The sequence below is a fragment of the Sceloporus occidentalis genome, unplaced genomic scaffold, assembly GCF_023333645.1.
Source record: "Sceloporus occidentalis isolate IW3139 unplaced genomic scaffold, rSceOcc1.0.p SCAF_6, whole genome shotgun sequence".
In the NCBI taxonomy this organism is placed as follows: Eukaryota; Metazoa; Chordata; class Lepidosauria; order Squamata; family Phrynosomatidae; genus Sceloporus; species Sceloporus occidentalis.
In genome coordinates, this window is record NW_028316986.1 from 20,387,579 (window position 1) to 20,414,058 (window position 26,480).

Below are 26,480 nucleotides of genomic sequence, written 5' to 3' on the forward strand. Positions count from 1 at the left end.
CCTCATGCTACATCACAAAGATCATTAACATGAAATAAATGAGAACGGAGTCATATGTCTTGAGGGTTTATTATGTTTACCAGTAGTTTCTAGACTAGACATTCTGGAAAAAAGGTGTTAACTTTTCTTCTTCTTTTAAAAAGTCATATACCATTACCTAAGTGTTGTAATTTGACAAGATTTTCTAAATACACCTGTTTTTAGAACTGTTGCACAAATACAATTCAATAAAGAGCAGTAACTAAGAATTGTACACTTTATATTCCAGTATAATAATCCTGTTTGCCACTGAAGCCTACGTGGAAAATATCAATTGCAAATGGTAGTGCACATTTCACCATCATATGAAAGCTGTGGTTTAAGGTATGAAACTGTATACAATTTCATTTGCACATGCTACCCACAGGGCAATTCAAGCACCTGTAGGTAACAGTTACACAAGTTAATAAGTTCTACATAATAGACTTGAGACACCTACTTTCTGGAGGCAAAAGAAAAAAATGGTGTTTAAACACATTCATTTATTATATAACAAAATGAACAGGTTAGATTGAGCAAAGGAAACTAATCAAGTAGTTTAAATCCTGTGAATGACATATACAATTTGGAAATCAAGATGGAAGGAACTCCTAACATGCTGTCCATCTGCTCTACAAATGGGAAGAAGTAGAGAAACAAAGTTTCAAGGTATACGGGTTAGAGCCATCTGTAAAATATAAAAGAAAATCCAGCAGTTAGAATCAATGTCATGGGATAGTTTTGTTCCTTATACCAGCCGGCTAGGTTTAGAAATGGCATTTCTTTTACCAATTGTTTTACTGCAGTTATACAAGATACTACACTAGGCTCTACTTATGGGACCGCAGTAATATCATTATTGCTGTCCAATAAAGAATTTTTTATTGGAAGCAGAGCCATCTGAGTTATATAGGCAAACAATAGTTTCATTAGCTTTACAGGGCACACGGTGTACAAATGGCTTTCCTTAGGGCTGAATGTCTATTAGAGAAATATCATACTACTGCAACATTTAACCTGCTTTATTTTCATGCTTGGTACAAAACTGTTCCTCTCCAGGTAGAGTGCATTCATTGTTCTTTTGACCATTGCATAGAATATGGTTATGTGTCTGTTCCTCCTCTCCCCCCCCCCCCATCTTCCCAGGCCTTCAGATATCTCTGGAGATGCAGCTGAAGGCCTGGAAGGGTGGGGCGGAAGAGGAAGAACGGGTGCATGCCTATTCCTCCTCTCCCCCCTGCCCCAGGCCTATGGCTGTCTCTGGGGAAGTTCCATCCCTGGAAGTCCTGCCCCCAGAGGGGCGGAATTCCTATCCCCAGAAGTCCCCCTCCAGGACGCTCCGGAATACCTTTGAGTTTGGGCACTTGGTCCCTAAAAGGTTCACCATCACTGGTCTGTGTTAGCTTAGACTTGCAATCCCACAGAATATGAATGGCTGTATGATCCTCACCACTGTTTTTTTTTTTTTTAAATGGAGATGGACTATGGTCACTGCTATTTGCTAGAGCAAAGGAATCCTCACATATTATATGCAAGTAGGATACAGTGATAGCAGAAAAAAGAAAATGTGAATCATGAGTATTTAGAGCTGTGTCTGTTTACAACTGAAGACATTTTTAGAAGTCATTACATTTCATTGTATGACAACAGTCAAAACTCTTTGCCAAAGACAAAATGATACACAAATGTCCAAGTCTCTTTTCCTGTTTCTCCTATGATTATGTACCTTTGTCTGACTCCAGAAGATCCACATTTTTTTTACTGGGAATCCCTCTCTCCTTCATTTCAAAACCTGTCTAGTCTTTCAATTTGCACAATTACACTGGAACGGAGTGGGTAAGTCTCAATCTATGGTCACTAGGTCACAGGTTTCCCAAAAAACCACTTCATAGAAATGGGAATGCAGCCTTTCCCAGTGAAGGAAATCCTTTAGTTATTTGTCTTTCCTTCAAATTTAGGTATTAACTATCATCCTAAATATTCTAAAGAATTGCAGGAACACTGTGCAGTCAGACTTGGTGTTGAAACCATCTTATTTTTTCAAATGTATGCTTTGCTCAACTGTCTGGAAAAGCCCTTTGACAGCAATGGAAAAAAACAGGACAGCTGTTGCTGTAAGAGAAATAACTATCTCCAGCACAAAGTTTACATTGACAAGTACATCTCACTACATTCTTCTATCGTACAAGTATTACTTCCTAGCCCTAGATTTATCCAATGGCTAAGAAATAAAGAAAAAAATATATACAGATAACATTCAGTTTGATGACTTACTAGGGACTCTTATCTGGTAGTGATTAAGTACTGTAAGGGCTTCTACTGCATCTGTCTTGCATTCCCACTCCAACAGACCGGATAGTGTTTTGGCTGAAGCTGTCAGAAAAAAAGTTTAAATATTTTGTCACTTTTATAGTAGGTTCTACTATAGTAGGTTCTATCGTAGTAGTTGTGGGGTATGTGGGAGTTAAAAAGGCAAAATATTTACTTACGTTTTGGATCAAATACTTTGTATTTGATAAAAGGCAGTACTTCATGATCATCACACAGCTGGAAAAATGATCAATGGAGAACAGGGTCATTAAATAAATAGTATCCAGTCTTAGAAGATTTCACAGTAATACTAGTGTATGTGCCAGTAAACACCAGATTTTCTCCAAATTAAGATAGCATATACTCAGTTTGTTGATTTCAGTACTGGATACACAGCAGAGCAAGAGGCAGCCTGCTTGTTGCAAGTAAGCAAAGCCATCAATTTGTCTCAACTTATACTGTATTGCAGAAACTCTTACTATCACACTGACAAGTCATTGAATCACTAGAAAACAACTTAAGTTTGTCAGAATTAGCTCTTGCTGAGAAAACACTTTATTCCTGCTTGAGCTTGATTTGAACTTTCAAGCAATTCAAACTCTTAGATACATCCAAGATCTGGAAGCTAAAAGATGGTGCTTGTTATATAGTAACACAGGACATCTATGGTCACTTCCTTTTCTAACTAAGAACAGCCAGTACTGTATGTCTTAATACATTAATCCTTATTTTATGCAGACACAGTACAGCATCTGAACCACCGCTCATATGTGACAGCAATATAGACTGTGATTTCTGTATCAGTGTGTAGGTGATGCACAACTCAAGCAACTGAAAGAGCCAGTGTGGAGTAGTCCTTTGAACAGTGGACTACAACTCTTGAGACCATGGTTTGAATCCCTGCTCAGTCATGGAAGTCTGGAGGGTGACCGTGGAGAAATCACACACTCTCAGTAGCCTCAGAGGAAGACAGTGGCTAATCTCCCTCTGAGCAAATCTTGCCAAGAAAATTCCATGATAGTGTCAGCTTAGGGTTGCCATAAATGAGAAACTATCTTAAGGCACAAAATAGGCTACGGAAGAAAGCAAGAAGGACTCTTAGAAAAAATTCAAACAGTAGACTATAGAAACAGAATGACAAGAGAACTTTTTGATCACACAATTTTTAAGACATAAACAGGAACTCCATAATTTATAAGATTAAAACTGCTCTTTAAATGTTCTTATGAAAAAACATGGTGCTTCACAGCCTGGAATGCTGACATACCAATTTACAAAGACCTCTCATTGTTCATCCAATCATGAAAACTAGCATACCCTCTACTTAAGACAGTGAAACATTGAGTTCTGTTCATAGTATAATTGCTTAGCTTTCTGCAAAGGCACAGCCCCCAACCACGAAACTTTAAACATCCTTACTAAAAGATAAGTCTCACTGAGCTTAATAGGACTCACTTCAGAATAAAGTTTCTAAATATGAGTCCCAGTTCTGGGAAAAGAGCAGGATACATATGATGACGACGACGACAATGATGATTGATATTTTAAAAGTGCCGGAAATCTATTTTAATAATATTAGTACAGATTTTATAACTGACACATAGTTTACACTTCAAAAACTGAGAATGAGCAGCTTTCATTCTTACCTTTACAAAGGTCTCTTCAGTCACACACAGTGGAACATTATAGTAATGCAATACACAAGAAGGTGGCTGGATTATATTTTTGGATGCTTGACCAGCACTAGTAAACCGATTATTCTTGCTCATTGCAAAGTCTTTGTAGCTGCTTGTTCCATCCTCCAGTTCAAATATCTGACTAGGAACAACTGAATGCTGTTTGGACACACTACAATTGAAGAGTACACATTGAAGAAAAACTTTCCAGTAAAAAATGAAAAGGATATTTTAAAAAATTCCCAAAACAACATATGTAACAAAAGTTGAACTCACAACTTATATGTCATCTATGAAATTCCTGGAGTTAATTATTCATTAGTCTAGGTATTTGAGAAGATATATAAAATATTTAACATTTTACATTAAGTAAAATTTTAAAACTCTCTTTGTGCATGCAGACAGTATTCTTCCAACATAACTTTAGTCAGTAGCCTTGCTATAGTGCATTACAATTTTTGCATATTAGATGTTACAGAATCAGTGTTAAAACGAAAGATAGAGTGTACACATACCAAACATTAAGCCTTTTCCCAAATAATTTGACGTTATTAAGATGTGTGACTGCTCTTTCAACAGCGTATTCGTCACCCATTTCCACTAATGCTGTGCCTGGAATAGTCTTCATAAACTTCACCTGTAATATTTTAAGGAGAGAGGCAATATAATTTGAAGAATAAGAATGTGCAGTTTTAATTGGAAAATATTGGCCATTGCTTTGCTTTTAAGTAACTTTTAATGTTATATTGCCTAGCTGTTGTTCTTTTGTTTTTACCTTTTCAATATTTCCATACAAGCAGAACAAGTTGAAAACTCTTGAGCAGTTCATCTTTTGTTGGTGCAATCCACTAACCATGACAACAGACCCTGAGGGGTTCCCCCCATGCATGTAAGAGGAGGAGGCCTGTGGAAGTGGGTAAGCAACAAGCTCTGGAGTATCTCGAGATGCCATTCGATATCGGCTTGGTAATGGTAACAGAGGGCCATGGGATCCTAAAGACAAAGTACTCCTCAGTTAATTTCATTTGAACAGCTTAATATACTTGATTTACAATACCAAGTTTTCAAAGGTTACCAATTTGTGTTTTCCCAACCAGAGCAACATGTTTTATTCAACAACTTCATGTCAGAGGATATTAAAAGGAACTAGCATCATAATTAGTATCAACTAATGAAACCATTAAAAGAATGTAACAATTTCTATAATTTTTGTATCTTATTATAGAGATGATTTCTAAGAACACTGTAGTTGGCAGCAACAGCCAGAACACATTTGAAAAACATTTGATTTGTATTTATTTTATTGACTCTTGGGGAGAACCTGATCACTTCTCTCCAAGAGCTAATACAAGAAAACCATAGCATGCCAGCTACTAAAATATCTTTGCTGTTAGAGTTCTGCTACAATAGACTACGAAAATTTAATATCAGCTAACACACAAACCTCTATCCAGACGAGGACAAACCAAAATAAAATGCTCATTCTTCTTCCCACCCTCAGGTCCCTAAAGAGCTGGAGAACTTGGAAAAATCAACTATCACAAACCATCAGACTTAAGAACAAGCTATTGATTTCAATTAGTTTAACAGATATGCTGGACAATGGCCTAAGTGTGGTTCTACAAGTCTGAATCTCCATTTTTGGAAATAAGAAAGGGGGGAGGGACTGAAAAATTCTTAACTGAGACAACACATAAAACCTATACCCACCTTAACCCCCTTAGGTTCAAATTGAAAGGCAGGACACTCAGTAGACCCTCTGATCAGAACCAGAACCAGCCCTGCAATGCAACTGAGTGGAGCACGCTGCTTCAGAAAGTAAATGGAAAAAAAGCAGGAACTGGTGTTTGAATAGTACAGTGGGCCTGCAGTATTGGCAGGCTAGCCACCCATGGCCCTGAGCTCCCAAAAATCACCCCACCCCATATTAGCTTATGGCAGTGCACGCTTGTGGGCGCACTAATGTGAGCTTGTGCATGTTGCTGCCCATTGACTAATACAGGCTTGAGTTCCCATGCCTTTTCCCAACTGTAGGAGGCCCCTAGCACTGAAACCCCATGGATGAGAAGGACCAAATGTATGACATGTCATTGCAAATTAAACTGGAAGAAAATCTAGAAATTATGAAAGGAGGAAACAGAGACAAGATTTGTTGGATAACAAAGCCATCAATGGTTCTGAACAAAGATGGCTGTGTATTAGGCCTAGTATCGTAAACATATACTTCTTAATACCAGTTGCTGGGAAACATGAATGACCATGCTATTGCTTTCATGCAGAGTTTACATATGCATTTGGCTGGCCAGAATGCTAGACTAGATAGCCCTGACTCATTATACATTTTGGGTGCATCCACACGGGAGAAATAATGCAGTTCTTCTGACAGGATCTCTTCCAGCAGGCCTTTCCAGATTAACCTTGCTAGACTAACCTCCCTTTACTGGTATCATCGGTCCTGTCCACCCCAGACCCCCCTGATGGAGACACTTTTTCACCCAAATCTACCCACAATTTTAGTGAATTCGTATTGGAAAGTTTTACTATTTCTTGTTGCTTAATCTCTTTTTAAGGTTTTGATTAATTTTTTTTAATGCTTGGGGGTGGGTGGGATATGGAATTGTTCTTTTTAACTGGAATTTTTAACTGTACGGTGTTTTATTTTTATACTGTTGTAATCCGCTTTGATTCTTCGGTGAAAAGTGGAATATAAATAAATTATTATTATTATTATCATCGTGCCAAGGCTGCATCCTACAGAATCCTGGGATTTGTAGTTGTGTGAGACACCAGCAGTCTTTGGCAGAAAAGGCTAAAGACCTTGTAAAAATACAAATCCCAGAATTTCATAGGATGGAGCTACAGCACTTCAAGGAGTGTCAAACTGCATTGTTTCTGCAGTGTAAATGCACCCTCTGTGACCATCAACTTTGGTGACTATGCTTTCAGCACAGCCTACAGAGACTTGGATTACTTTCTTTAGTTACACAACTAGAAGCCATATAACTCACCATAACCATCATGCCTAAATGATGAGGGATGCTCTCCCAGAATAGCTTGTCTCTGACGGCCTTTCCCTCTGTCTAAAGGAGGGAAAACAGTATTAAACATAAAACAAGACAACAAGAAGCAACTCCTCACAACGATAATGCAATTTTATCAGTAAGGAAAAACAGCAGCACATATTCCATTAAGGCAATGACAGCAGCCCCACTTAGACAGACCAAAGGTCTTACCCAGTCTAGTTATCATGTTTCCCACAGTCACCAAAAGATACTTCAAAGTTATTTTAAGATATTAATTTTGGTAATGTTAAGATGGCCATTTAGACAAACATATAACTGTAGGATATCATCATTATTGTAGGATACCATCATTATTGCTGGCATAGAAATACTGCACGTGAAAAGATGTGACATTGTAAACCTAAGAAAAATGGACAGTTTTCTTAACACCAGACAATACTACAGACAATACTGTAAAGCAGGCATTACCTATAACTCTCATAAAAACAAGCTGTAAATGCAGTACTTTCAAAGGACAGTACCTGAATCAAACTATTAGCTTCAACAGCAACACATTTTCAAAGTGGGCTTCTTTCAAGAAGTTTCAGCATAATCCAACAACAACCTGTATTACATGTTTCATAATAAGTCAATAGGGAGCACCATATTTATGTACATACATTATCACACCAACTATTGATAGCAGGAATGGTGAAAACATTATACATTGCTACACTATTCAGGCAATACAGTCTATATTATAATTGCAATTATGGTTTCATTTTTAACAATAAAAAGTTCTTTCAGCAAACTGCATTTTATACATGTAAAGTTAACCAAGGGGTCAACACTACTGGATGAAAACAGTGACCAATCAAGACTGATTAGTTACAACACTCTTATGCTTACTGCAATTCTCCTGATAAACAGCAGTTAGCTTAAGCCTTCACTGGTTGCTTTCATGAGGCAATGTGAAATGCCAATACATCAGCTGACTGCCAAACAATGAGAAATGAGAAATTTCCAGCTTGCTAAAAACACTAATTTGAGATAGCAAATCTTTGATAACAAAATTTAAAATTTTGCTTTTAAAATCTGAAAGTATGTTAAGGCAACTGTCCAAACTAAAGAAATTATACATGTCTTCTTATAACCATCTGATTGAAGGGAATGATGTGAAGAGGGGGACTTTTTAGCATCCTGATCTTAACTCATTTTTCAGAAACATTTGCTGATTTCAGTACAATTTACTTCTAACTAAGTGTCCAACATCTGTGGAATAAAGACAGCCTTGTTAGTAAGTCTTAAATACTAGACTGACTGTAGACCCCAAGATATTTTAACGACCATGATTAAAGGCTATGTTTTTAAGAACTTGACACTGCTGTCCTGCAAAAAGAATAACAGTGAAAAATGTAATACTTTAAATAATGGAATTCAAGATAGATTCCATACTCATGACTGATGTACTGAGGAGACTAATGTGGCTTATCAATTTAATGACAAAATGTATCAATGGACAAGTACAAAAATAAAACATGTTTTAAACACTATTGGGCCTGAATCCTCTGGTTAATTCCAGCTAAAAGAGACCAACTCAATCAATGGGATTTACCTATGCACTGACACCAATTTGTAACTGATTCAATGGGTCTACTCCAGCTGGAACTACCAAGAGGGTTCAGGCATTGGAATGTTAAACAAACTGTGACTGGAAATTAATTCCCTTTATTGTTGATTTATTTTGAACTGTTTTGTTTTGCATTTTGCTGTGCCCAGCATCAATATACTACAAAACAGGAAGAGAAACAGTTATATTGATGTTTTCAATCAAACAGTTTGATTCAACTATCATTCTCTTTCTTATTAAACAACAAACAGCATCTTCTTCAATAACATTGGAGGACAATCCTGTGAGAATTTTACAGAAAATAAATTATTGCCCTGGACAATAATTTGAAGAACACATTTATCTTTTGATATACCTATGTAATAGTGCTGATGCATACTGTTCTATTGCTTCCATTTGGCTCCTTCTGCAAATGGGAGCAGCAACAGAACTTGAACCTTTCTTCAATGTTTGTTCTAGCACAGTGGATGACAATTTAAAAATGTCTAGGAACCAATTATGCCTGACTCAGATCAACTACAGGTTGCACTAAATGGTTGAAGTCCACTATTGGCTTAACCTCTCCTCCATATTTCACTTTAAAAGGGGGGAGTATGCAATGTGAAGCTTAAAGTAAACTGTGTGTCTAGGAAAGTAATTGTACAAGACTGTTTGAGGGGAGCCTATATCTTGGAGATTGTCCACTTCTGGTTTAGTGTGCCATGCAAACCACGAGCTCTGGCTTGTCTCCTCTCCACAACAATCCAAAATAATAAGCTGAGACAAAACTGTGGCCTATAACTCTGGCTTGTGGCAGGAGACAAGTTAGTGCACCTGCTACATAGTCTGTTCAGTTGTAAAGAGGAGCAATCAAGCCAGAATGTGATGAGCAAACTCTATCAGTATGAAAAAGGGAGTCCTACATTAAGAGACAAATGAAGACGCTGCTGCTTTTGTGATATGCATGTGAAATATTTTATGTAGGAAAAGAAATGTAAATGTAAAGAAATATAGTCTGCAGGCGTACTAACACATGTGGTTGCATTGATACCAATTTGTGAGTAATCATTACAAAAAAACAAAACAAAACAAAACAAAAAAACCCACCTGTAATTGCAACTACAACATTCAACAATAGCTGCAATATGGATATTTTACAATGGAACATGTACAGATTTCTGTACAGAAGCAGATAAAAGCCAGTGCATTTACATTAATTTCTCAATTTATATGAACTAACACAGTGGCTCTGTATTTAGATCTAGGACTGTAAAAATCAGGTTCAACCTGCCCAGTTACAGAGTTCAAATTCATTCCCTTGAGAACAATTATACACTCAGCTTAACATACCTTGCAATTATGAGGTTAAATAACTACTCTAAGGCTGCTGCCACACTGCAGAAGTAATGCAGTTTGACAATGCTTCAACTATCATGGCTCCATTCACTGGAATCCTGGGATTTGTATTTTGTTATGGCACCAGAATTGTTTGACAGAGAAAGCTAAATATCTCACAAAACTACAAATCCCAGAATTCCACACATTGAGCCATGGCAATTAAAATGGCATCAAACTAGGGGCCGAAACAGACCAGCAATAAGTGCTGGCTTGGGGGGTGGCATGGTGTTTAGATGACGCATGCCCTGTTGCCGCCCACCAAGCCTGCATCATGCCGCCCGCCTGCCCAGATGGTAGGCAGCATTGCGTGCTCCGGCAGTGCAGCATCCAGATGCTGAATGCCGCAGGAGCAAAGAAGAACTGCTGCCACAGTAGAAAGGGCCCAAATGCAAATATAAATAACTGCATTTATTAACACAGTCAAAATGTTAAAACTGCATTTTCAAATTAATTGACATTCAAGTAAGAGCTACTTTTGAATATACTTTTCTGTCTGGACAAGCCCAAAATCTTTTACAGAGAACATCTGAGCTGATACCAAAAATCTTACAGGTTAGTTAGGAAGAGGACTACATTAGCAGAAACTTAAGGATGGAATGGTTTGAAGAATGCATGTAAAGCAGCCTTTTACAGGGACACTTTTGTGTAGGCCAACTGTGTTAGCGGATTGGGATGCCAAGAACCTTAGGGAGTATTAATTCTTTACTGTATCCTCCAAGATGAAGAAACTGCCCACCCTGTCAATTACCATGCAGCTCACAACATAAAAAGGAAATGTCAAAAGCGTGCTTTCCATTGCTTCATTGAAACTGCAGCTGCTAATGACTCAATTATTCTCTCAGCTTCCCAAAGGTATACGATCCTATTTCCACAAGACAGTATCTGTGTTCCTATTTATTACTTCTCACTCAGGGAATTTTATTTATATAATAAATAATAATATTTTTAAAAGGGTTTATTCAGCTCTCTTTCCTCCTATACTTCATGTCTAGGACCACATCTAAAGAGCTACAGCTATCCAAGGGAATTTTAAAGGTGTTTTTCAAAGTGTCTCAATGCTATCTGGAAAACCCATTTAGGCTGCACTTCTATTGAAAGGACATTAAAAAGCATCTTGCAGTACGGCAGAGATTTGCTGTTCAAATAACAGTCAAAAATAGCCATGCCCTAAGGAAAGAATTCTCATTTCCCATGGTTTCATCTACTGTGACAAAAACTGTTCATAATTTTTACCAATTTGATTGAATAGGCATCCACTTAAATTCAATACCACAAGCAGTTAAGTTATAAGACAGTCTGACCCCCCCCAAAAAAAAGGTTTTTAACAGAAATATTGAGGTTTGACAGTCTGCTAACCAATAGTGCAGCCCCCTTATTAACCTTTTACAAATTCTTAATTGTGTATGTCTATGGCCTACATTTTAAATGTACATTTTTACAAGCTACAACACCACCAATTAAAACAACAACAACTTTTCAGCAAGTTAAAAGGTGAGTTGAAACCTTCATTTTCGTGTTCAAAATTTAGAGGATACTCTACCTTGATAAGATAAGTTCTCAACTCCATGTTATAAATGCCTAGATTTTCAAAAAGTACATTACACCAAATTATATACAAGTCATTTCGTTACAAAGAACATTTACAGAAGTAGACTACATATCAACTTTAAAAAAAATCATGCAGTTGTTTTACTGTTGAAAACCATATTCCAACTAAGCATTGAAGTTAAAATGCTTAGGTAAATTACAGCTTCCATTAAATAATGATGCCTGATAGGAATTATCTGGCAGGATGCTGCTGAACACCAATTAATCCTTCCAATTTTCTCTTAAATACAAAAAAGAAAATTATCACAATTAACAGGAAAGAAACAAAAGTCTGGATCTTCCATTTCATGCAGTTTCATTCTACAACTGTGATTTTTATAGGGACATAAGATTGGAAACAAATACATATAAACTGGATTAGAATGGGTACAGTCTACCATTGTATTCATACCATGCAAACCAGAAGTATGGTAAGTGTCCTCCTTGATATGCTTGTGGTGGTGGTGCATGTAGTATGCAGTCAAGGTGAGTTGCAAGTCTGAGATTTTTCAGAGGGCTTTCTGATGATGCCGATGTAGTGCATGATGAGGTGTAGAGTCAGCCTGCTGGAGTCCTCTATCCTTCTTAATGCCTTGTCCAACATATGGGGGAAATCCTTTCCATGGAGAAGCAGTGTGCAAGTTTGTAGTTTGTAAGGAATAATCTGCATCAGTGTCCTCTCCTCCAAAGAGGGAGAGCTGCTTGGAGAAATGCAAGTCCTTGTACTGCAAACATGCTTGCATGTATGGGCTCCTTGATGAACTAAATAGCTCAATGTAACCAGCAGGGGGCACTAATGTTGAGAGTTAATTCTTTTCCAGGATTACAAGATGCCTTTTACAACAGAGCTTCACCAGCAATGCTTGGCTTGAAATGACTAATGCATTAGGCAAACTAACTGCTGGTATACATAAGCACACACAGATTTAGAACTATTACCGAAATACTTACCTCGTCTCCCCAGATAGGGTTTTGTATAGTCCCAACTATCATTGTCATTTCGAATGACATTAAGTCGTGTTGGCTGTTAAGATACAAACAAATGGCAAGTCTTATTCAGTGTATGTCTTTTAGAGGATATAGAAACTTAAGAAGGTATGATCATTACCCTTGCATATTCAATTTTTAATGTACAGCACCCTGCATATATATCTGCTCCATTGAGTGCTGCTTTTGCCTTCTGGGCACAAAGAACCGATTCAAATGTAAGTCAGGTTAAGGATTTTTCTTTAAACCAACTTTTTCATCTTCCTACAACAATAAACTAAACAATTACAAGTAAGACTTGCTTAGATAGTAACATGATGCCTAGGCTCCCACCGGCCCCTGTGCTGATGGAAGAGGCCAGCTGACAGATTTTGGAAACAGTTTTTCCTTCTCTGCACCCTCACATGCAACTTCTGCAGAAGGATCATCTCCTCTTTCCACTCCACTAAGCACTAGTTTAAACTTCTGAAGAGATTCCTAGCTCTCTGAAACAGAGACTGAGGTGCTACAGGCCATATGCTGTGTGTGTATGGGAGCATGAATGAGCAGGTTATATCAAGATTTACCAAGAGGCTTCTTATCAGCATGAAGAACCCAACTGGAGCATTACTGCTGTCTGTATTTGAAATCACAGGCCCCATACAGACAGGCCAAAATAAAGCTGTTTCGGTTCACTTTGATGGTATGCTGTTTAAATGCTGCATACGTCCTAAGAGTCTGGAAACCACGCCAATCCACAATCCAGTCTTAAGGACTGGAGTGCAGCTTTGGTGCAGCTTCCGGACTCTTAGGATGCATGCATCATTTAAACAGCATACCTCCAAAGTGACTCAAAGCAGCTTCATTTTGGCAGTCTGTATGGAGCCACAAAGAAGCATTTAAAGTCACATTAATTCATACACAGGAAAATGACAATTTCCGGGTTCTACAGCTCTTCTGATACACTGAGACAGACAAAACAATGTGGAATCACAATTTTACAACTAATTTCATGTTATTTCTTTTAAACAAGAGCGTTTTTAAAAATGTGTTCCATATTATAAGATGACTTTTGTGCTGCTGTGACCACTGAATCTAAGGCCCGAAACAGGCAGGCAAAAAGCACCTGCTTTGGGCCACGTTGGGGGTGTGGTGTTTATATGATGCAAACCCCGAAAGCGGCTGGAAGCCATGCTGAGCATGCGCCAATCTGGAAGCCAGCACAAAACGGACTGGACTAAATTGCCTCCTGCCAGTGGTCTGGTTTGGGACTGCGGTGGTGGCCCACTTTAGAAGCAGTGCTGTGGGGCCGTCGTAGTCCCAGTGTAATTGGGGCTGGTGTGGTCCCAGCACAATCCTTTTGGCCATCTGTTTCGGGTGTAAATGTGCACCCCTGTCCTGGCTAATCTGCTTGCCTGAGAGGATGATTAGAGGGACAAAACCAAAGGAAAACTGTCTGAGGTCCTGAGGGATTCCTGATGGTCAACAAAACAATCTCCTATGACATAAATTATCACCCAAAAAAGGGCATAAAAAGGATATTCAACCATGGCTTGTATTCCATTCCTCTTGAATATGACAATACGCTGTACTTTCCCAACAGGGTTGCATACTGTATATAAGACATCCTACAGAAGAAAGAGGAAATTACTCAAACATTAGACATCAGACATTTTGCTCTCTAAAATATCATCACTATTTACTACCTAATCTGATAGAAACCATTTGCATTACTCCACATATATCAAGAAACATATTTATCTCCATTACAAAACTGCTCCAGCTGCCTCCCTAAGTAGTTACATAAACATAAATATTCATTCTGAAACAGTGCAAGGCAAACAAAAAACCCAACTTCAGAGTTTATCTTCATATGCTCAAACTTTTTTTATCTTTCAAACTGATCAGGTTGATCCATTGCAGACCAGAGGATATGTCCCCAGAACCTGACCCCTCTGAGTGTTTCCTACAGCTCCTCTGCCCATCTCAAACTGCTTCTCAAGTCAAGCTGTTGATTCTACCTAAATTAATGGTAATTTTCTATAACATTTAAATAAAAGCAGGTTATGTTTCCACAGAAGAATTTCAAAAACATAACAAGCAAAATTATTTAATCAAAGTTAGGCTGAAAATACATCTGTATTAGTCTATTGTGTGTGTGTGTTTATTCTAGATAATTTGGCTAGTTTTCAGAGATCAGCCTCTCAATACATTTAAAAGTTATTCTTTAAACAAAAGTCTTCAGAAAATGATAATAATCTATTTTCATTCACTGAGCATTATATGAAGATCATAGATCATACAATATTCACCCAGGCAAGGACAACTAAAGGAGAAGACTCAAACCAAAAAGCAGAGGAAACACACAGCAAGAAGTAATATCTGAATTATGTGGAGAAACATAAACCATTTACAACCCAAATGGAAAATGTATTGTTAAGAGAGAAGCCACTTCAATGCTGGTACACTTCCTACAAGTTATTGGCTGGTTGAGTGGCTTGCTAAAACTATACAATTGACAAAGCCATTGATCAAAGTTTCTGGAGCAGAACCAAATTAGTATCTAAACTAAGGCCTGTTACAGACAGGCCAAAATAAAGCTGCTTCGAGTCACTTTGGAGGTATGGTATTTCAATGATACATGAGTCCTAAGAGTCTGGAAGCTGCACCAAAGCTGCACTCAATTCTTAGGACTGGAGCGTGGCTTTGGTGCAGCTTTTGGACTCTTAGGACGCATGCATCATTGAAATACCATACCTCCAAAGTGACTCGAAGCAGCTTTATTTTGGCCTGTCTGTAACAGGCCTAAGTAACTCTTTTGCTGCTGCATATGAATAGAAAAACACCCTCCTGTCTTGTTTTGTGGAACAAAAAAAGTGAGTCTGTGCATATATGTGATGATATTTTGATTGCTTTTTGAAATATAAGTACCACTGCATAAACATCTATTAGTGCAAGATGCAGAACAGAACACAAATGTGACAGGCTGCGCTGACTGTAAAGAAATGTGATGCAGGGAAGTCATTTGAAATAATACTTAAAAATAAAACATACCACTGTGATAGGATATAGAGGATTCTGAATTGACAAGAGCAGAACTTTATTCCCTCCAGAGGGATCATCTGTATTTCCTGGACGAGTAATTCGTTTGCTGGTAGAGTAATTGAAAAATGCCTGTTGCCCAGCTATGTATACGGCCTCATCTGCTGCAAATGTCACACACTTTTTGGCACTTTCAATATCCTCAAATTCTACCAAAGCCTGACGCTTAAATGGCATCATCATGACATAGCTGTAGAAGAGAAAACCAAATAAATAAATAAATAAACAAATCAGTAATTTAATAATAATAATAATAATAATAAATTTTATTTCTACCCCGCCCTTCCATAGATATGATCAGGGCGGCTTACAAAATTTAAAAACAGTACAATAGAGGAAGAAAAATTCAATATAAAAGTTAAAAACATTACTACAAAAACAGGAACAGGAGATCAATAAAAATGTGCGTGTCAAGGGCAGAGAAAAAGAAGAGTTAATTTACAGCAAACCGGGGTCAAAAGGGGAAAAAAGGGCAGGAAAAAAACAGTCTAACTAAGGCGGGAAGGCCAACCGAAATAAATACGTCTTCAGATTTTTCTTGAAGATAGCTAGTGAGGCGGCGGAGCGAAGCTCTGCGGGGAGCTTATTCCAAGATGAAGGGGCAGCGATGGCAAAAGCCCTCTGAGAGGTCCGTACAAGGTTAGACCTAGGGACCTTCAACAGGTTTGTCCCGGATGTTCTGAGTGTGCGGGGCGGATTATATGGGGAGAGGCGGTCCTCCAAGTACCCTGGGCCCAAGCCATTTAGGGCTTTATAGGTCAAAACCAACACCTTGTATTGAGCTCGGAAGCGAATAGGCAGCCAGTGAAGATCTTTTAGAATAGGTGTTATATGGTCTGACCTGGAACTACCAGCGACCAATCTGGCTGCCATGTTCTGCACTAATTGCAGCTTCCGGGTTTGGTACAAGGGTTGCCCCATGTAGAGCACGTTGCAGAAATCCAATCGAGAGGTTACCAAAGCATGTACAACAGATTCAAGGTCCTTACGGTCCAGGTAGGGACGCAGCTGGCGTATCAGCCGAAGCTGATAACAAGCACTCCTGACCGTCGCATCCACCTGAGAAGTCAGCTGGAGCGACGAGTCAAGGAGTACACCCAAGCTGCGCACCGAGTCCTTCAGGGGGAGCGTGACCCCGTTCAGGACCGGGTGACAGATCTCACTACCCGAAGCCGGGGAACCTATCACCAGTACTTCCGTTTTCCCTGGATTCACACTGAGTTTGTTCTCCCTCATCCAGCCCATTACCGACTCCAGGCAGGCATTCAGAGGAGAGATGCCATCCTTAGTTACTGCATCAGTCGGAGACATAGAGAAAACTATCTGGGTGTCATCAGCGTACTGATAACACCTCGCCCCATGTCTCCGGATGATCTCTCCCAGCGGCTTCATGTAGATGTTAAATAGCATAGGGGACAAAATCGCTCCCTGAGGGACACCAGATGTCAGGTCCCTCCTGTCGGAGCGACAGTCCCCGAGCTCCACCATCTGGGATCTGCCCGAGAGGTAGGAACGGAACCACCGCAAAGCAGTGCCCCCAATTCCCAACTCCCTCAGGCGTCCCAGAAGGATACCATGGTCGATGGTATCGAAGGCCGCCGAGATGTCCAAGAGCACTAACAGGGACACGCTCCCCCTGTCCATGCCCAGACGGAGGTCATCAACTAAGGCGACCATGGCAGTCTCAACTCCATAGCCCACCCGGAAGCCGGTTTGAAATGGGTCCAGAAAATCGGTGTCATCCAAGATCGATTGAAGCTGGAAAGCGACTGCTCTCTCGATCACCTTCCCCAAAAAAGGCAACAGCGAGATGGGCCGATAGTTGTTATAAATCAGGGGGTCTAAGGAGGGCTTCTTTAGCAGGGGTTTGACCACTGCTAATTTTAATTTAGATGGAAATTGACCCTCACTTAGGGATATATTAATTATGCGATGCAACATAAGTCGCACCGCATCTCCCCCCTGAGCTGTCAGCCATGAGGGACAGGGATCAAGGGAGCAAGTCGTCTTCCTAACACTTCGAAGGATCTTGTCCACTTCCTCAGTACTAACAAACTCAAAGTGATCCAGTATAACAGGGGCCACGGACGCTTCGGACACCTCTCCTACAGGATCTGCACAAATACTGGCGTCGAGATCAGCCCTTATCCGAGAGATTTTATCTGCAAAGAAGTTGTTAAAATCATCACAGCAGGCTTTAGATGACTCCAAAATAGGGCTCAGGGAGGGAGGGAGCCGAGTTAGCTCCCTCACGACCCTGAACAGCTCTGCTGGACGCGACTCTGCGGACGCAATGCGTGCAGCATAGAAAGAGTTCTTCGCTGCACGTATTGCCACTCCATAAGCTCTCAAATGAGAGCGAAGGAGTGTCCTGTCAGACAAGCGCTGATGTCTTCGCCATTTATGCTCTAGTCGTTGCGCGACCCGCTTCCTTTCCCTGAGATCTTCCGTATACCAGGGTTGTTTATTGGAAGCAGGCCGGAAAGGACGCTTGGGAGCGATACTGTGTATAGCCCTAGAGAGATTAGTATCCCAGATGTCAGTTAGGGCATCAACAGAATCGCCGTCAGAACCAGTCGTATACCCCTCTAGGGCTTCTTGGAACCTTATGGGTTCCATCAGCCTTCGAGGGTGGACCATCCTAATAGGTCCGCCACCCCCAGGGGGGATAAAGGTAGAAGCCTTGATTCTGGCCTCAACCAAGAAATGATCCGTCCATGACAAGGGAGAGACATTAGAGATCTCTACCCACGGAGCCTCCATGTCCGTACTGAAGATCACATCAAGAGTATTACCAGCACAATGTGTTGGCCCTGAGACTAGTTGAGACAGGCCCATGGCTGTCATGGTAGTCATGAACTCCCGAGCTGCACCTGTTGGAATATCACTGGCCTCGAAAGGGATGTTGAGGTCCCCCAGGACAAGAAGCCTAGGGGACTCCAACACCAGTTCCGAGACCAGCTGTGTCAGCTCGGCCAGGGAGTCTGTTAGAGCACGGGGTGGTCGGTAGACCAACAGAATCCCCAGACTGTCTCTAGCCCTCAGGGACAGGTAAATACATTCGATGTGGTCTGTTTTCCGGACTGGGATCCTGGTTAAGGAGAGAGTGTTTTTATTTAAGGTCATTTGTAAAGCAGAAATTTGATCTTATATAGCTAACTCCAACTGTTATAGTATAAAGTATACCCACTAAATCAATGGAATTTACATGTATGCTGATTTATCAAGTTCCCAATGATTTCATGGGCCTATTCTAACTATAATTAATAAGTGTTAATTATAGAATTTAACTCGGAGATCCCTCTAAAACATTTTTACTGGAAACGCAAAAAAGTTAGTTCATTTCTAAACTTCGTAATTATAACCTGCATGTTATTCAAACAATTTTAGATACAGCTAGCTTAATTACAAATTTAATTAATCCTAGCTATAAATAATGCTGAGAGACAGCATGATGTAGTAGTTTCAGTGTTTGAAACCCAAAGGGTAATCTTGGGTAAGTCTCAGCCTCAAAACAAGGCAAAATCAAATCCTCTCTGAACAAATCTTGCCAAGAAAACCCAGTGATAGATTCTCCTTCGAGGTGCCATATAAGCTGGAAGTGATTTAAGGCACACAACAACATCATAAATAATTCATAAAATAATGAGGACTTAACAAACTAAGCTTCTTTTGTTAGTATAAATTCAATACTGTAAAAACAAAGGCATGTAAAACTTTTCTTGAAACCAACATTAGATAGAGAATAGATCTGTGTCCCCATGGGTCTGACTTGGAATCAGCCATAATCATTTAGATACCTGCATGTTTTTTCATGCAAAGGGATGACAAGTGTCATTCACACAATGGCTGCAATTACCTGATCAAATATATGAACAAAATGTTCATAGCTTCCCATTAATAAAAAAACAGTTTGTTTAGAGTACAATGCAACTAAGTAAGCATCTCCCTACATTTTTAACTAGGAATTATTATTAACATTTTTCAAATAAGGAAGTGATTAGCTAAGATGAAAGTCAACTTCAAAACATGACTTCATCGTGTTCTCTTTTCTTTAGAAGCCATTAACTACAGTTCCCCAGTTGAGAGGTAATGGGGAGCAACAGTTAACTGTACCTTCCTGGTTTATTTCCCAGTTTATGCAAAAGAAAGAACAAATCAGTTGCAGGAAGCTCATTTGTATCAATTATTAAGTCAGAATATTACTCTCTAAATAAAACCTTTGCCTTTTAAGTTCTAAGGATGAAATGATAAAATAAATATCTAATACTGAAGCACAGCTTCTATGTGAAAAGAAGCATATACAGATTGAGTATCCCTTTTTCAAAATTCCAAAATTCAAAATAGTCGAAAATACAAAATTGTGGGTGGCTGAGATAGTGACACCTTTGCTTTCTGATAGTTCAGTGTACACAAACTTTGTTTCATGCACAAAATTATTTTTAAAATTATGTGTATATTTATAAGGTGTATACAAAACATAAATGAATTTCATGTTTAGACTTGGCTACCACCACCAAGATATTGTATTATGTACAGTCGGCCCTTCTTATACACTGATTTTTTATACACGGATTCAAGCATCCACGGTTTGAAAATGTTCAAAAAGAGTATAAATTTCAAATATCAAAACTTGATTTTCCATTTTTTATAAGGGGCACCATTTTGCTATGTCATTATATTTAGAGGGACTTGAGCATCCACGGATTTTGTTATCCACAGAGGATCTTGGAACCAAATCCCAGTGTATATCAAGGGTCCACTATATGTGCAAATATTCCAAAAACAAAACAAAACAAAACATTTCTGATCCCAAGCATTTCAGATGCAGGAGATTCAACCTGTAATTATCTTTTTTTACTTTTGAAAATGTTTCAGTTATACTTAATTTAGAACATCAGTACAGGCATAGAACTCTTATAAAGTTTTCTTTGACTCATTTAAAATTTAGTGTATAGTAAACATACCATATAGTTCCAAATTTTTCAAGTGCCTCCACAAGGTCTGCCTCCACAACCGACTCACAGAGCCCTCGGACATGGACAACAGGGGAAACAGAAACTTTGTGATGACTGCCACCTGCATCCTGACAAAGGAAATCATTACATGTATTACATTTTGTGATTCTCAATATATCAAATTAAATATAGACTGCAATCTATACCCAAACATTAAATTGGTACAAAGTTGGACAATATAATGCAAATATAGGGCCAGAGCAGACAGAAATGAAAGAGTGGCCAGAGTCCACTCCGGCCAAAACCGTGTCAGTACTGCACCAACATCAAAGTGGGCTGTGGCCACTGGCCCCAATCACAGCACCAGAAGCCGGATTGTCACGGCTCCTTTTTGTTCCGGTCCAAAGGACTGGAGCATTACATTGCAGTGGCTTCAGGATACATTGGAGGCGTGTGTCATTTGAACGCCACAACTCCAAAGCGTCTGGAAGCCACTTCTTTTGGGCCATCTGTTCCAGGCCATAGTTATCAGGCAGGTTTGATACTGTAAGACTCTGGGTTCTTTTTTTTTATGAGGAAAAATACAATTTTTTATTCTTAATCCTCAGATAATATGAAGGAGGACCGAGTGAAATAGTGTTTCATTGTTCTTCATTTCATACAATTAATTAGCAATAACATAATACAAGGTAAACTGAACAAGTGGAATAGGTATAACACTGGTCACATCTGAAAATGAAAAAAGAAACTGCAACTTAACCAATGACTACCTAGGAAGAACATGTATATCAGCAAAGTTCTTCAGACATGCTAAACTTCAGCCCAAGGTTTCCGTGTTTTTCCATATTTATAGAGCACATAAGAATAACATTACTATTTTCATACACTTGTTTACTAAATTCAAGAAAACTTGGTATATCAGACCAACATTTAAACAATAAATAAATAAATAATAAAATGGAAAAATTTCTTCCGGAACATTTTCCAAGAAGTGTTCCGTGTCAGAATTTGCTGGTCAAAAATAGGGATACATTTTGCCTCAATGTTTCCCCTGATGAAAGGTCAGGTGTCGTTCTCTTCCTGCATCTGACAACAGGGAAACAGGCTCACTCACTGTTTTCTCGACTGAGACAGGCCTACACACTTCAAAACCCCAGAAAGGGAACTGTTCAGGGCGCCTGGCAAGTTCAGTTGTAATAGTAATAGCAATGAAATATTGTACATTCTATACTGCTTTGAGCATGAAGATATGCACAATATCCACAATGGTTATTTGAACCATCGACTCCAATATAAGCCTGCTGATATATCTGAAATGCATTTTTTTTTGTTTATACATTTCTCTGCAAAAGTTCACCCACTGAAATAAATGAAACCTAAATCAGCCCTGAGTATTTGTTCCTCTGATTTTGGTGGATATATCTGAAAATTACTAACTCCACATCTAGTTCTGTAGCCCAAGACACAAAGGAGCATGGGAGGCATGCTATTCAGTAAAACAGCAATGCATCATAAAGGCTAGGATTTTTGAGGAGCAAGGGAGGAACGAAGAGAATTCAAGAACAATGTAGCTTGGATTTATTTCAGGAGCAAAAGGTGGGGGGAGTGTCTTCCCAATACTGTACAGGGATAAAAGGAATCACTTGTCTTTATGAGAGGAGGCAGCCAAGTGAAAATTATTTGCCTGTCATTCAAACTTTCTGGAGGAGGCGAGAAGCCCATCCTCAGCCCTGTGGCACTGACTAAAGCAATGGATTCGTGCTGCCTGCAGCCCACGATGCATCTGCCGAAGTGGCCTTTCTTCTCTGGTTCAAGGATGCTTCTACCACAATGTCTCAAAATACACACAGTCACACATATCCATCTGGAATATGCCCAGTATACACTCATCTACATGCATCTTTTAACTAACAAAATATAAATATAAATAAATCAGAGGAATTTGAACTAAAAATCTCCCCATTCTCTTTGGAGCGGAGAAAATACAGAAGGGAAGCTGATGCCTGACTTCTAAAGTTGTATCTGCACTGCAGAAATAATCTGGTTTGATACTACTTTAACTGTTTGGCTCAATACTATGGAATCCTGGGATTTGTAATCTGTTGTGGCACCAAAGCCATCTGACAGAGAAGGCTAAATGTGTCATGTCTTTTTTAGATTGTAAGCCTGAGGGCAGGAAAATGTCTGATTCACTATCTGTAAGCCACTCTGAGAGAATTTCTGGCTGAATAGCAGGGCAGAAATACAGTAAATAAGTAAATAAATAAAGGTCCCACAAAACTACAGTTCCCAGGACTCCATAATATTGAAACATGGCTGTTAAAGCGGTGTCAAACTAGATTATTCCTGCATTGTGGATGCAGCCTTGGAGTGAAGATAATACAGAAGGGAAAGCGGACATCTTAAGTCTGCCAAATCCCACGCAAGGAAGCCTGATGGGAAACGTACATCCAAGGCAACAGGTTTAAGATCAGGCTTTGAGGCAAAATCAAGGTTTGCTTTTTGGAATTTCTATTATTTTTGGAATATATTCCAACCTATGGATAAGAAAAATCTGTGGATATGGAAGGCCAACTGTATAAACAAAGTAGAGGAATCCAGGGTGGTCAGACAGTTCTCCTGTTTGAGGACATGTCCTACATTTCAACCTCCTGCCCAAGAGGAATTCCCAACAGTCATCCATTTTGAGCACGACTAAGAAACATGAATTCTAGTAATTCTAGCAAGTGAGGCAGATCATTAAACAGAGAGTCTGTGAACATCTAGAAAGCAATGCCATAATCACAAAAAGTCAACATGGGTTTCAGAGAAACAAGTCATGCCAGACAAATCTAATCTCTTTCTTTGACAAAATTACCAGCTTGGTAGATGAAGGGAATGCTGTGGATATAGTATATCTTGATTTCAGTAAGGCCTTTGACAAGGTTTCCCATGACATTCTTGCAAACAAGCTTGTAAAATGTGTGCTAGGGAAAGTAACTGTTAAATGGATCTGTAATTGGTTGACCGGCTGAACCCAAAGGGTGCTCAACAATGGCTCCTTTTCATCCTGGAGAGAAGTGACCAGTGGGGTCCCACAGGGCTCTGTCCTGGGCCCAGTGCTATTCAACATCTTTATCAATGACCTGGATGACAGAATTGGGAGCATACTTATCAAATTTGCAGATGACACCAAATTAGGGGGAATAGCTAATACCCCAGAGGACAGGATCAAGATTCAAAATGACCTGAATAGACTAGAAAGCTGGGCCAAAGCTAACAAAATGAAATTCAACACAGAGAAATGTAAGGTATTGCACTTAGGGCGGAAAAATAAAATGCACAGATATAGGATGGGTGACACCTGGCTGAATGAAACTACGTGTGAAAGGGACCTAGGAGTCCAAGTAGACCACAAGTTGAACATGAGTGAACAGTGTGATGCGGCAGCTAAAAAGGCCAATGCCATTCTAGGCTGCATCAATAAAAGTATAGTGTCTAGATCAAGAGAAGTAATAGTGCCACTGTATTCGGCTTTGGTCAGGCCCCACCTGGAATATTGTGTCCAGTTCTGGGTGCCACAATTCAAAAAGGACATTGAGAAACTGGAGCGTGCCCAAAGGAGGGCGACTAAAATGGTGAAGGGTCTGGAAACCATGTCCTATGAGGAACGACTTAGGGAGCTGGGGATGTTTACCCTGGAGAAGAGAAGATTAAGGGGTAATATGATAGCCCTGTTTAAATACTTGAAGGGATGTCATATTGAGGAGGGAGCAAGCTTGTTTTCTGCTGCTCCAGAGAACAGGACCAGGAACATCTGTCAGGGATGCTAATCATTGTGTGCGTGTATGTGTGTATATATATATATATGATCCAAAAGGTTTTATATATATATATATATGTATATGACTTGAAATGGTCTGGAGACTTGTTCAATGCAGACGTATCTGTGTGTGTATATATATATATATATATGTATGTGCCTCTGGTTGTTCATTGCCAGAGAGGCCCTGAGTCGCATGGCGCTGGCGTGTCTTGTGTGGGAAAGGGCCGACCACGGCCGAGAGAAGGCCTTACCCCTCCTGCTCCTCCCGCGGAGCCTCCCGGGCGGAGGAGGGCGGCCTTCTCGCGGCGCCCCTCGCCCTCCTCGGCCCCGAACTCGATCTCGCCCTCCTCGGCAGAAGCGGCGGCGGCGGCGGCGGAGGGGGCAGCGCTGGAGGCGGAGCTGGGCTTGAGGCGCTTGGCCTGGCTCTCGTAGGCGCCTTCCTCCTCCTCCTCCTCCTCCTCCTCCTCTTCTTCCTCCTCGTACTGCTCCCCGGAGGACGACGGAGAGGACATGATGATGGCGGCAAAGGGCTCAGGAACAGCGGAAAGGAGGAGGAGGAGGAGGCCCTTCTGCTTCAGGGATGCTCCCTCCACAAAAGACAAGAGCCGCAGGGAGACACTCGCTCGCGCGCACAGGGGGCGGGGAAAGGCAGGAGTCGCCCCGCCATTGGTTCCAACCCTACGTTCCAAACGCCGTGATTGGCTGGGAGAGAGGGTGGCACCACCCAAGCTGCGCGTCGTCCCATTGGAGGAAAGGGACGCCTGTCATGTTCCAATGGACCGTTGGGAGGCCGTTATGCAGTGATCCCCAAACTGTCCTCTTTAAGGGATTTTGGACTTCAACTCCCAGAAGCCTCAGCCATGTTGGGGAATAGTAAGGGATGCTGGGCGATGGAGTCCAAAATCCCCTTAAAGGTCCCTGTTTGGGGGAGTGCTACACACCGCAGAAAGAGTCCAGCAAGAGGGCTCCTGAACTGCCTTGACCCAATGCGAGGGACTTCTGGGAACTGTAGTTTTGTGAGGCATTTTACCCTTCTCTGTCAGAGAGCTCTGGTGCCACAGTAAACTACAATTCCCAGGATTCCCTAGCACTGATCCTAGCTGGCTCTTAATAGGCTGCTAGCTTTCTGTTTCAAATTGTTTGTCTCCTAATAAGATTGAAGAGATGTTGAACCCCGCTTTTGTCCCTTTCTAAGCAACTGATCAAGCTTCCTTAGATACTAGATGTATGCAACTGATCCCCCCAGAAGACATCTTCTTAACATTTGGATTCGAATGAATGGCAATATTGTAGTGATCTAGAGTCTAGGTTTCCCGGGAGACGTTTATAAAGTTTACTGGGATTTAACTGAAGCGTTTTTCTGTAAAGCTATTAAGAAATCCTGTAATAAAAGGGCCATTTAATTATTTTTAAGTGACCTTGTTTCTAATGGCGTTTGGGCATTTTATATAAGAACCTGTTTCTGAATTGCATTGCGCTGGTGGTTTGGGTTTTTGCATACGGTTTCACCTCATTGCCCTCCGGTTAGAACGGAAACGCATATACGCACATAATTGCTTCAGTAAAAACCACAGAATTGCTTAAGCAGAAACTGCCACAATGGCCAGAGCAAAGAATAAGGCCTAGAAAAACACTTTAATTTACATCAGACCGCCAACTATGATGACAGTATATAGTTTCATAGTAATTAACAGACATGTGTATATTCTTGTGAGAAGAATTCTACAGTTTTACAGATGCCATGGACGGCTAAAAAAGCAAATCAAGCCTGAACTCTCCCTAGAAGGACAGGACAAGGTCCTAAAGTGTCAAGATATATTACTTAACTAAAGTTAAGATTGTCCATGCCATCATACTTCCCTTTTCTGTGTATGGCTGTGAAAGACAACAATGTTTGGTAAGGGAGAAGGCAGTAGGAAAAGCGTAGACTGCATGCAGAAGGATACACTCAATTAAGGAAGTCTCAGCCATCAGTCTGAAAGATCTGATCAGGTTTGCTGATGGCTGCATCTGCACTGTAGAAATAATCCAGGTTTGACACCACTTGCC

General features: G+C 40.1%; 1 protein-coding gene across 1 annotated transcript; it reads right to left on the reverse strand.

The window, feature by feature from the left end:
• Nucleotides 1-43: 43 nt before the first annotated feature.
• Nucleotides 44-25,035, reverse strand: LOC149310470 (heterogeneous nuclear ribonucleoprotein L-like). Its single transcript, XM_089529001.1, has 13 exons — nt 24,683-25,035; nt 20,636-20,754; nt 15,621-15,858; nt 14,107-14,194; nt 12,709-12,803; nt 12,552-12,624; nt 7,013-7,084; nt 4,780-4,997; nt 4,520-4,641; nt 3,975-4,176; nt 2,508-2,565; nt 2,293-2,391; nt 44-706 (listed from the first exon to the last, which is right to left on the reverse strand). The coding sequence occupies exons 1-13, from the start codon at nt 24,941-24,943 to the stop codon at nt 651-653; spliced, it is 1,701 nt and encodes a 566-aa protein (XP_089385127.1). The 5' UTR covers nt 24,944-25,035; the 3' UTR covers nt 44-650.
• Between the last annotated feature and the right edge of the window lie 1,445 nt (nt 25,036-26,480).

Excerpts from the sequence above, each read along its gene's own strand:
- LOC149310470 (XM_089529001.1), bottom strand. The coding sequence starts at position 24,943 with ATGTCCTCTCCGTCGTCCTCCGGGGAGCAGTACGAGGAGGAAGAAGAG. Across the intron at positions 20,755-24,682 it reads CCGCGGGAGGAGCAGGAGGG|GATGCAGGTGGCAGTCATCA; the intron begins GTAAGGCCTTCT and ends TTCCTTTGTCAG. Across the intron at positions 707-2,292 it reads CTACCAGATAAGAGTCCCTA|ATGGCTCTAACCCGTATACC; the intron begins GTAAGTCATCAA and ends TATATTTTACAG.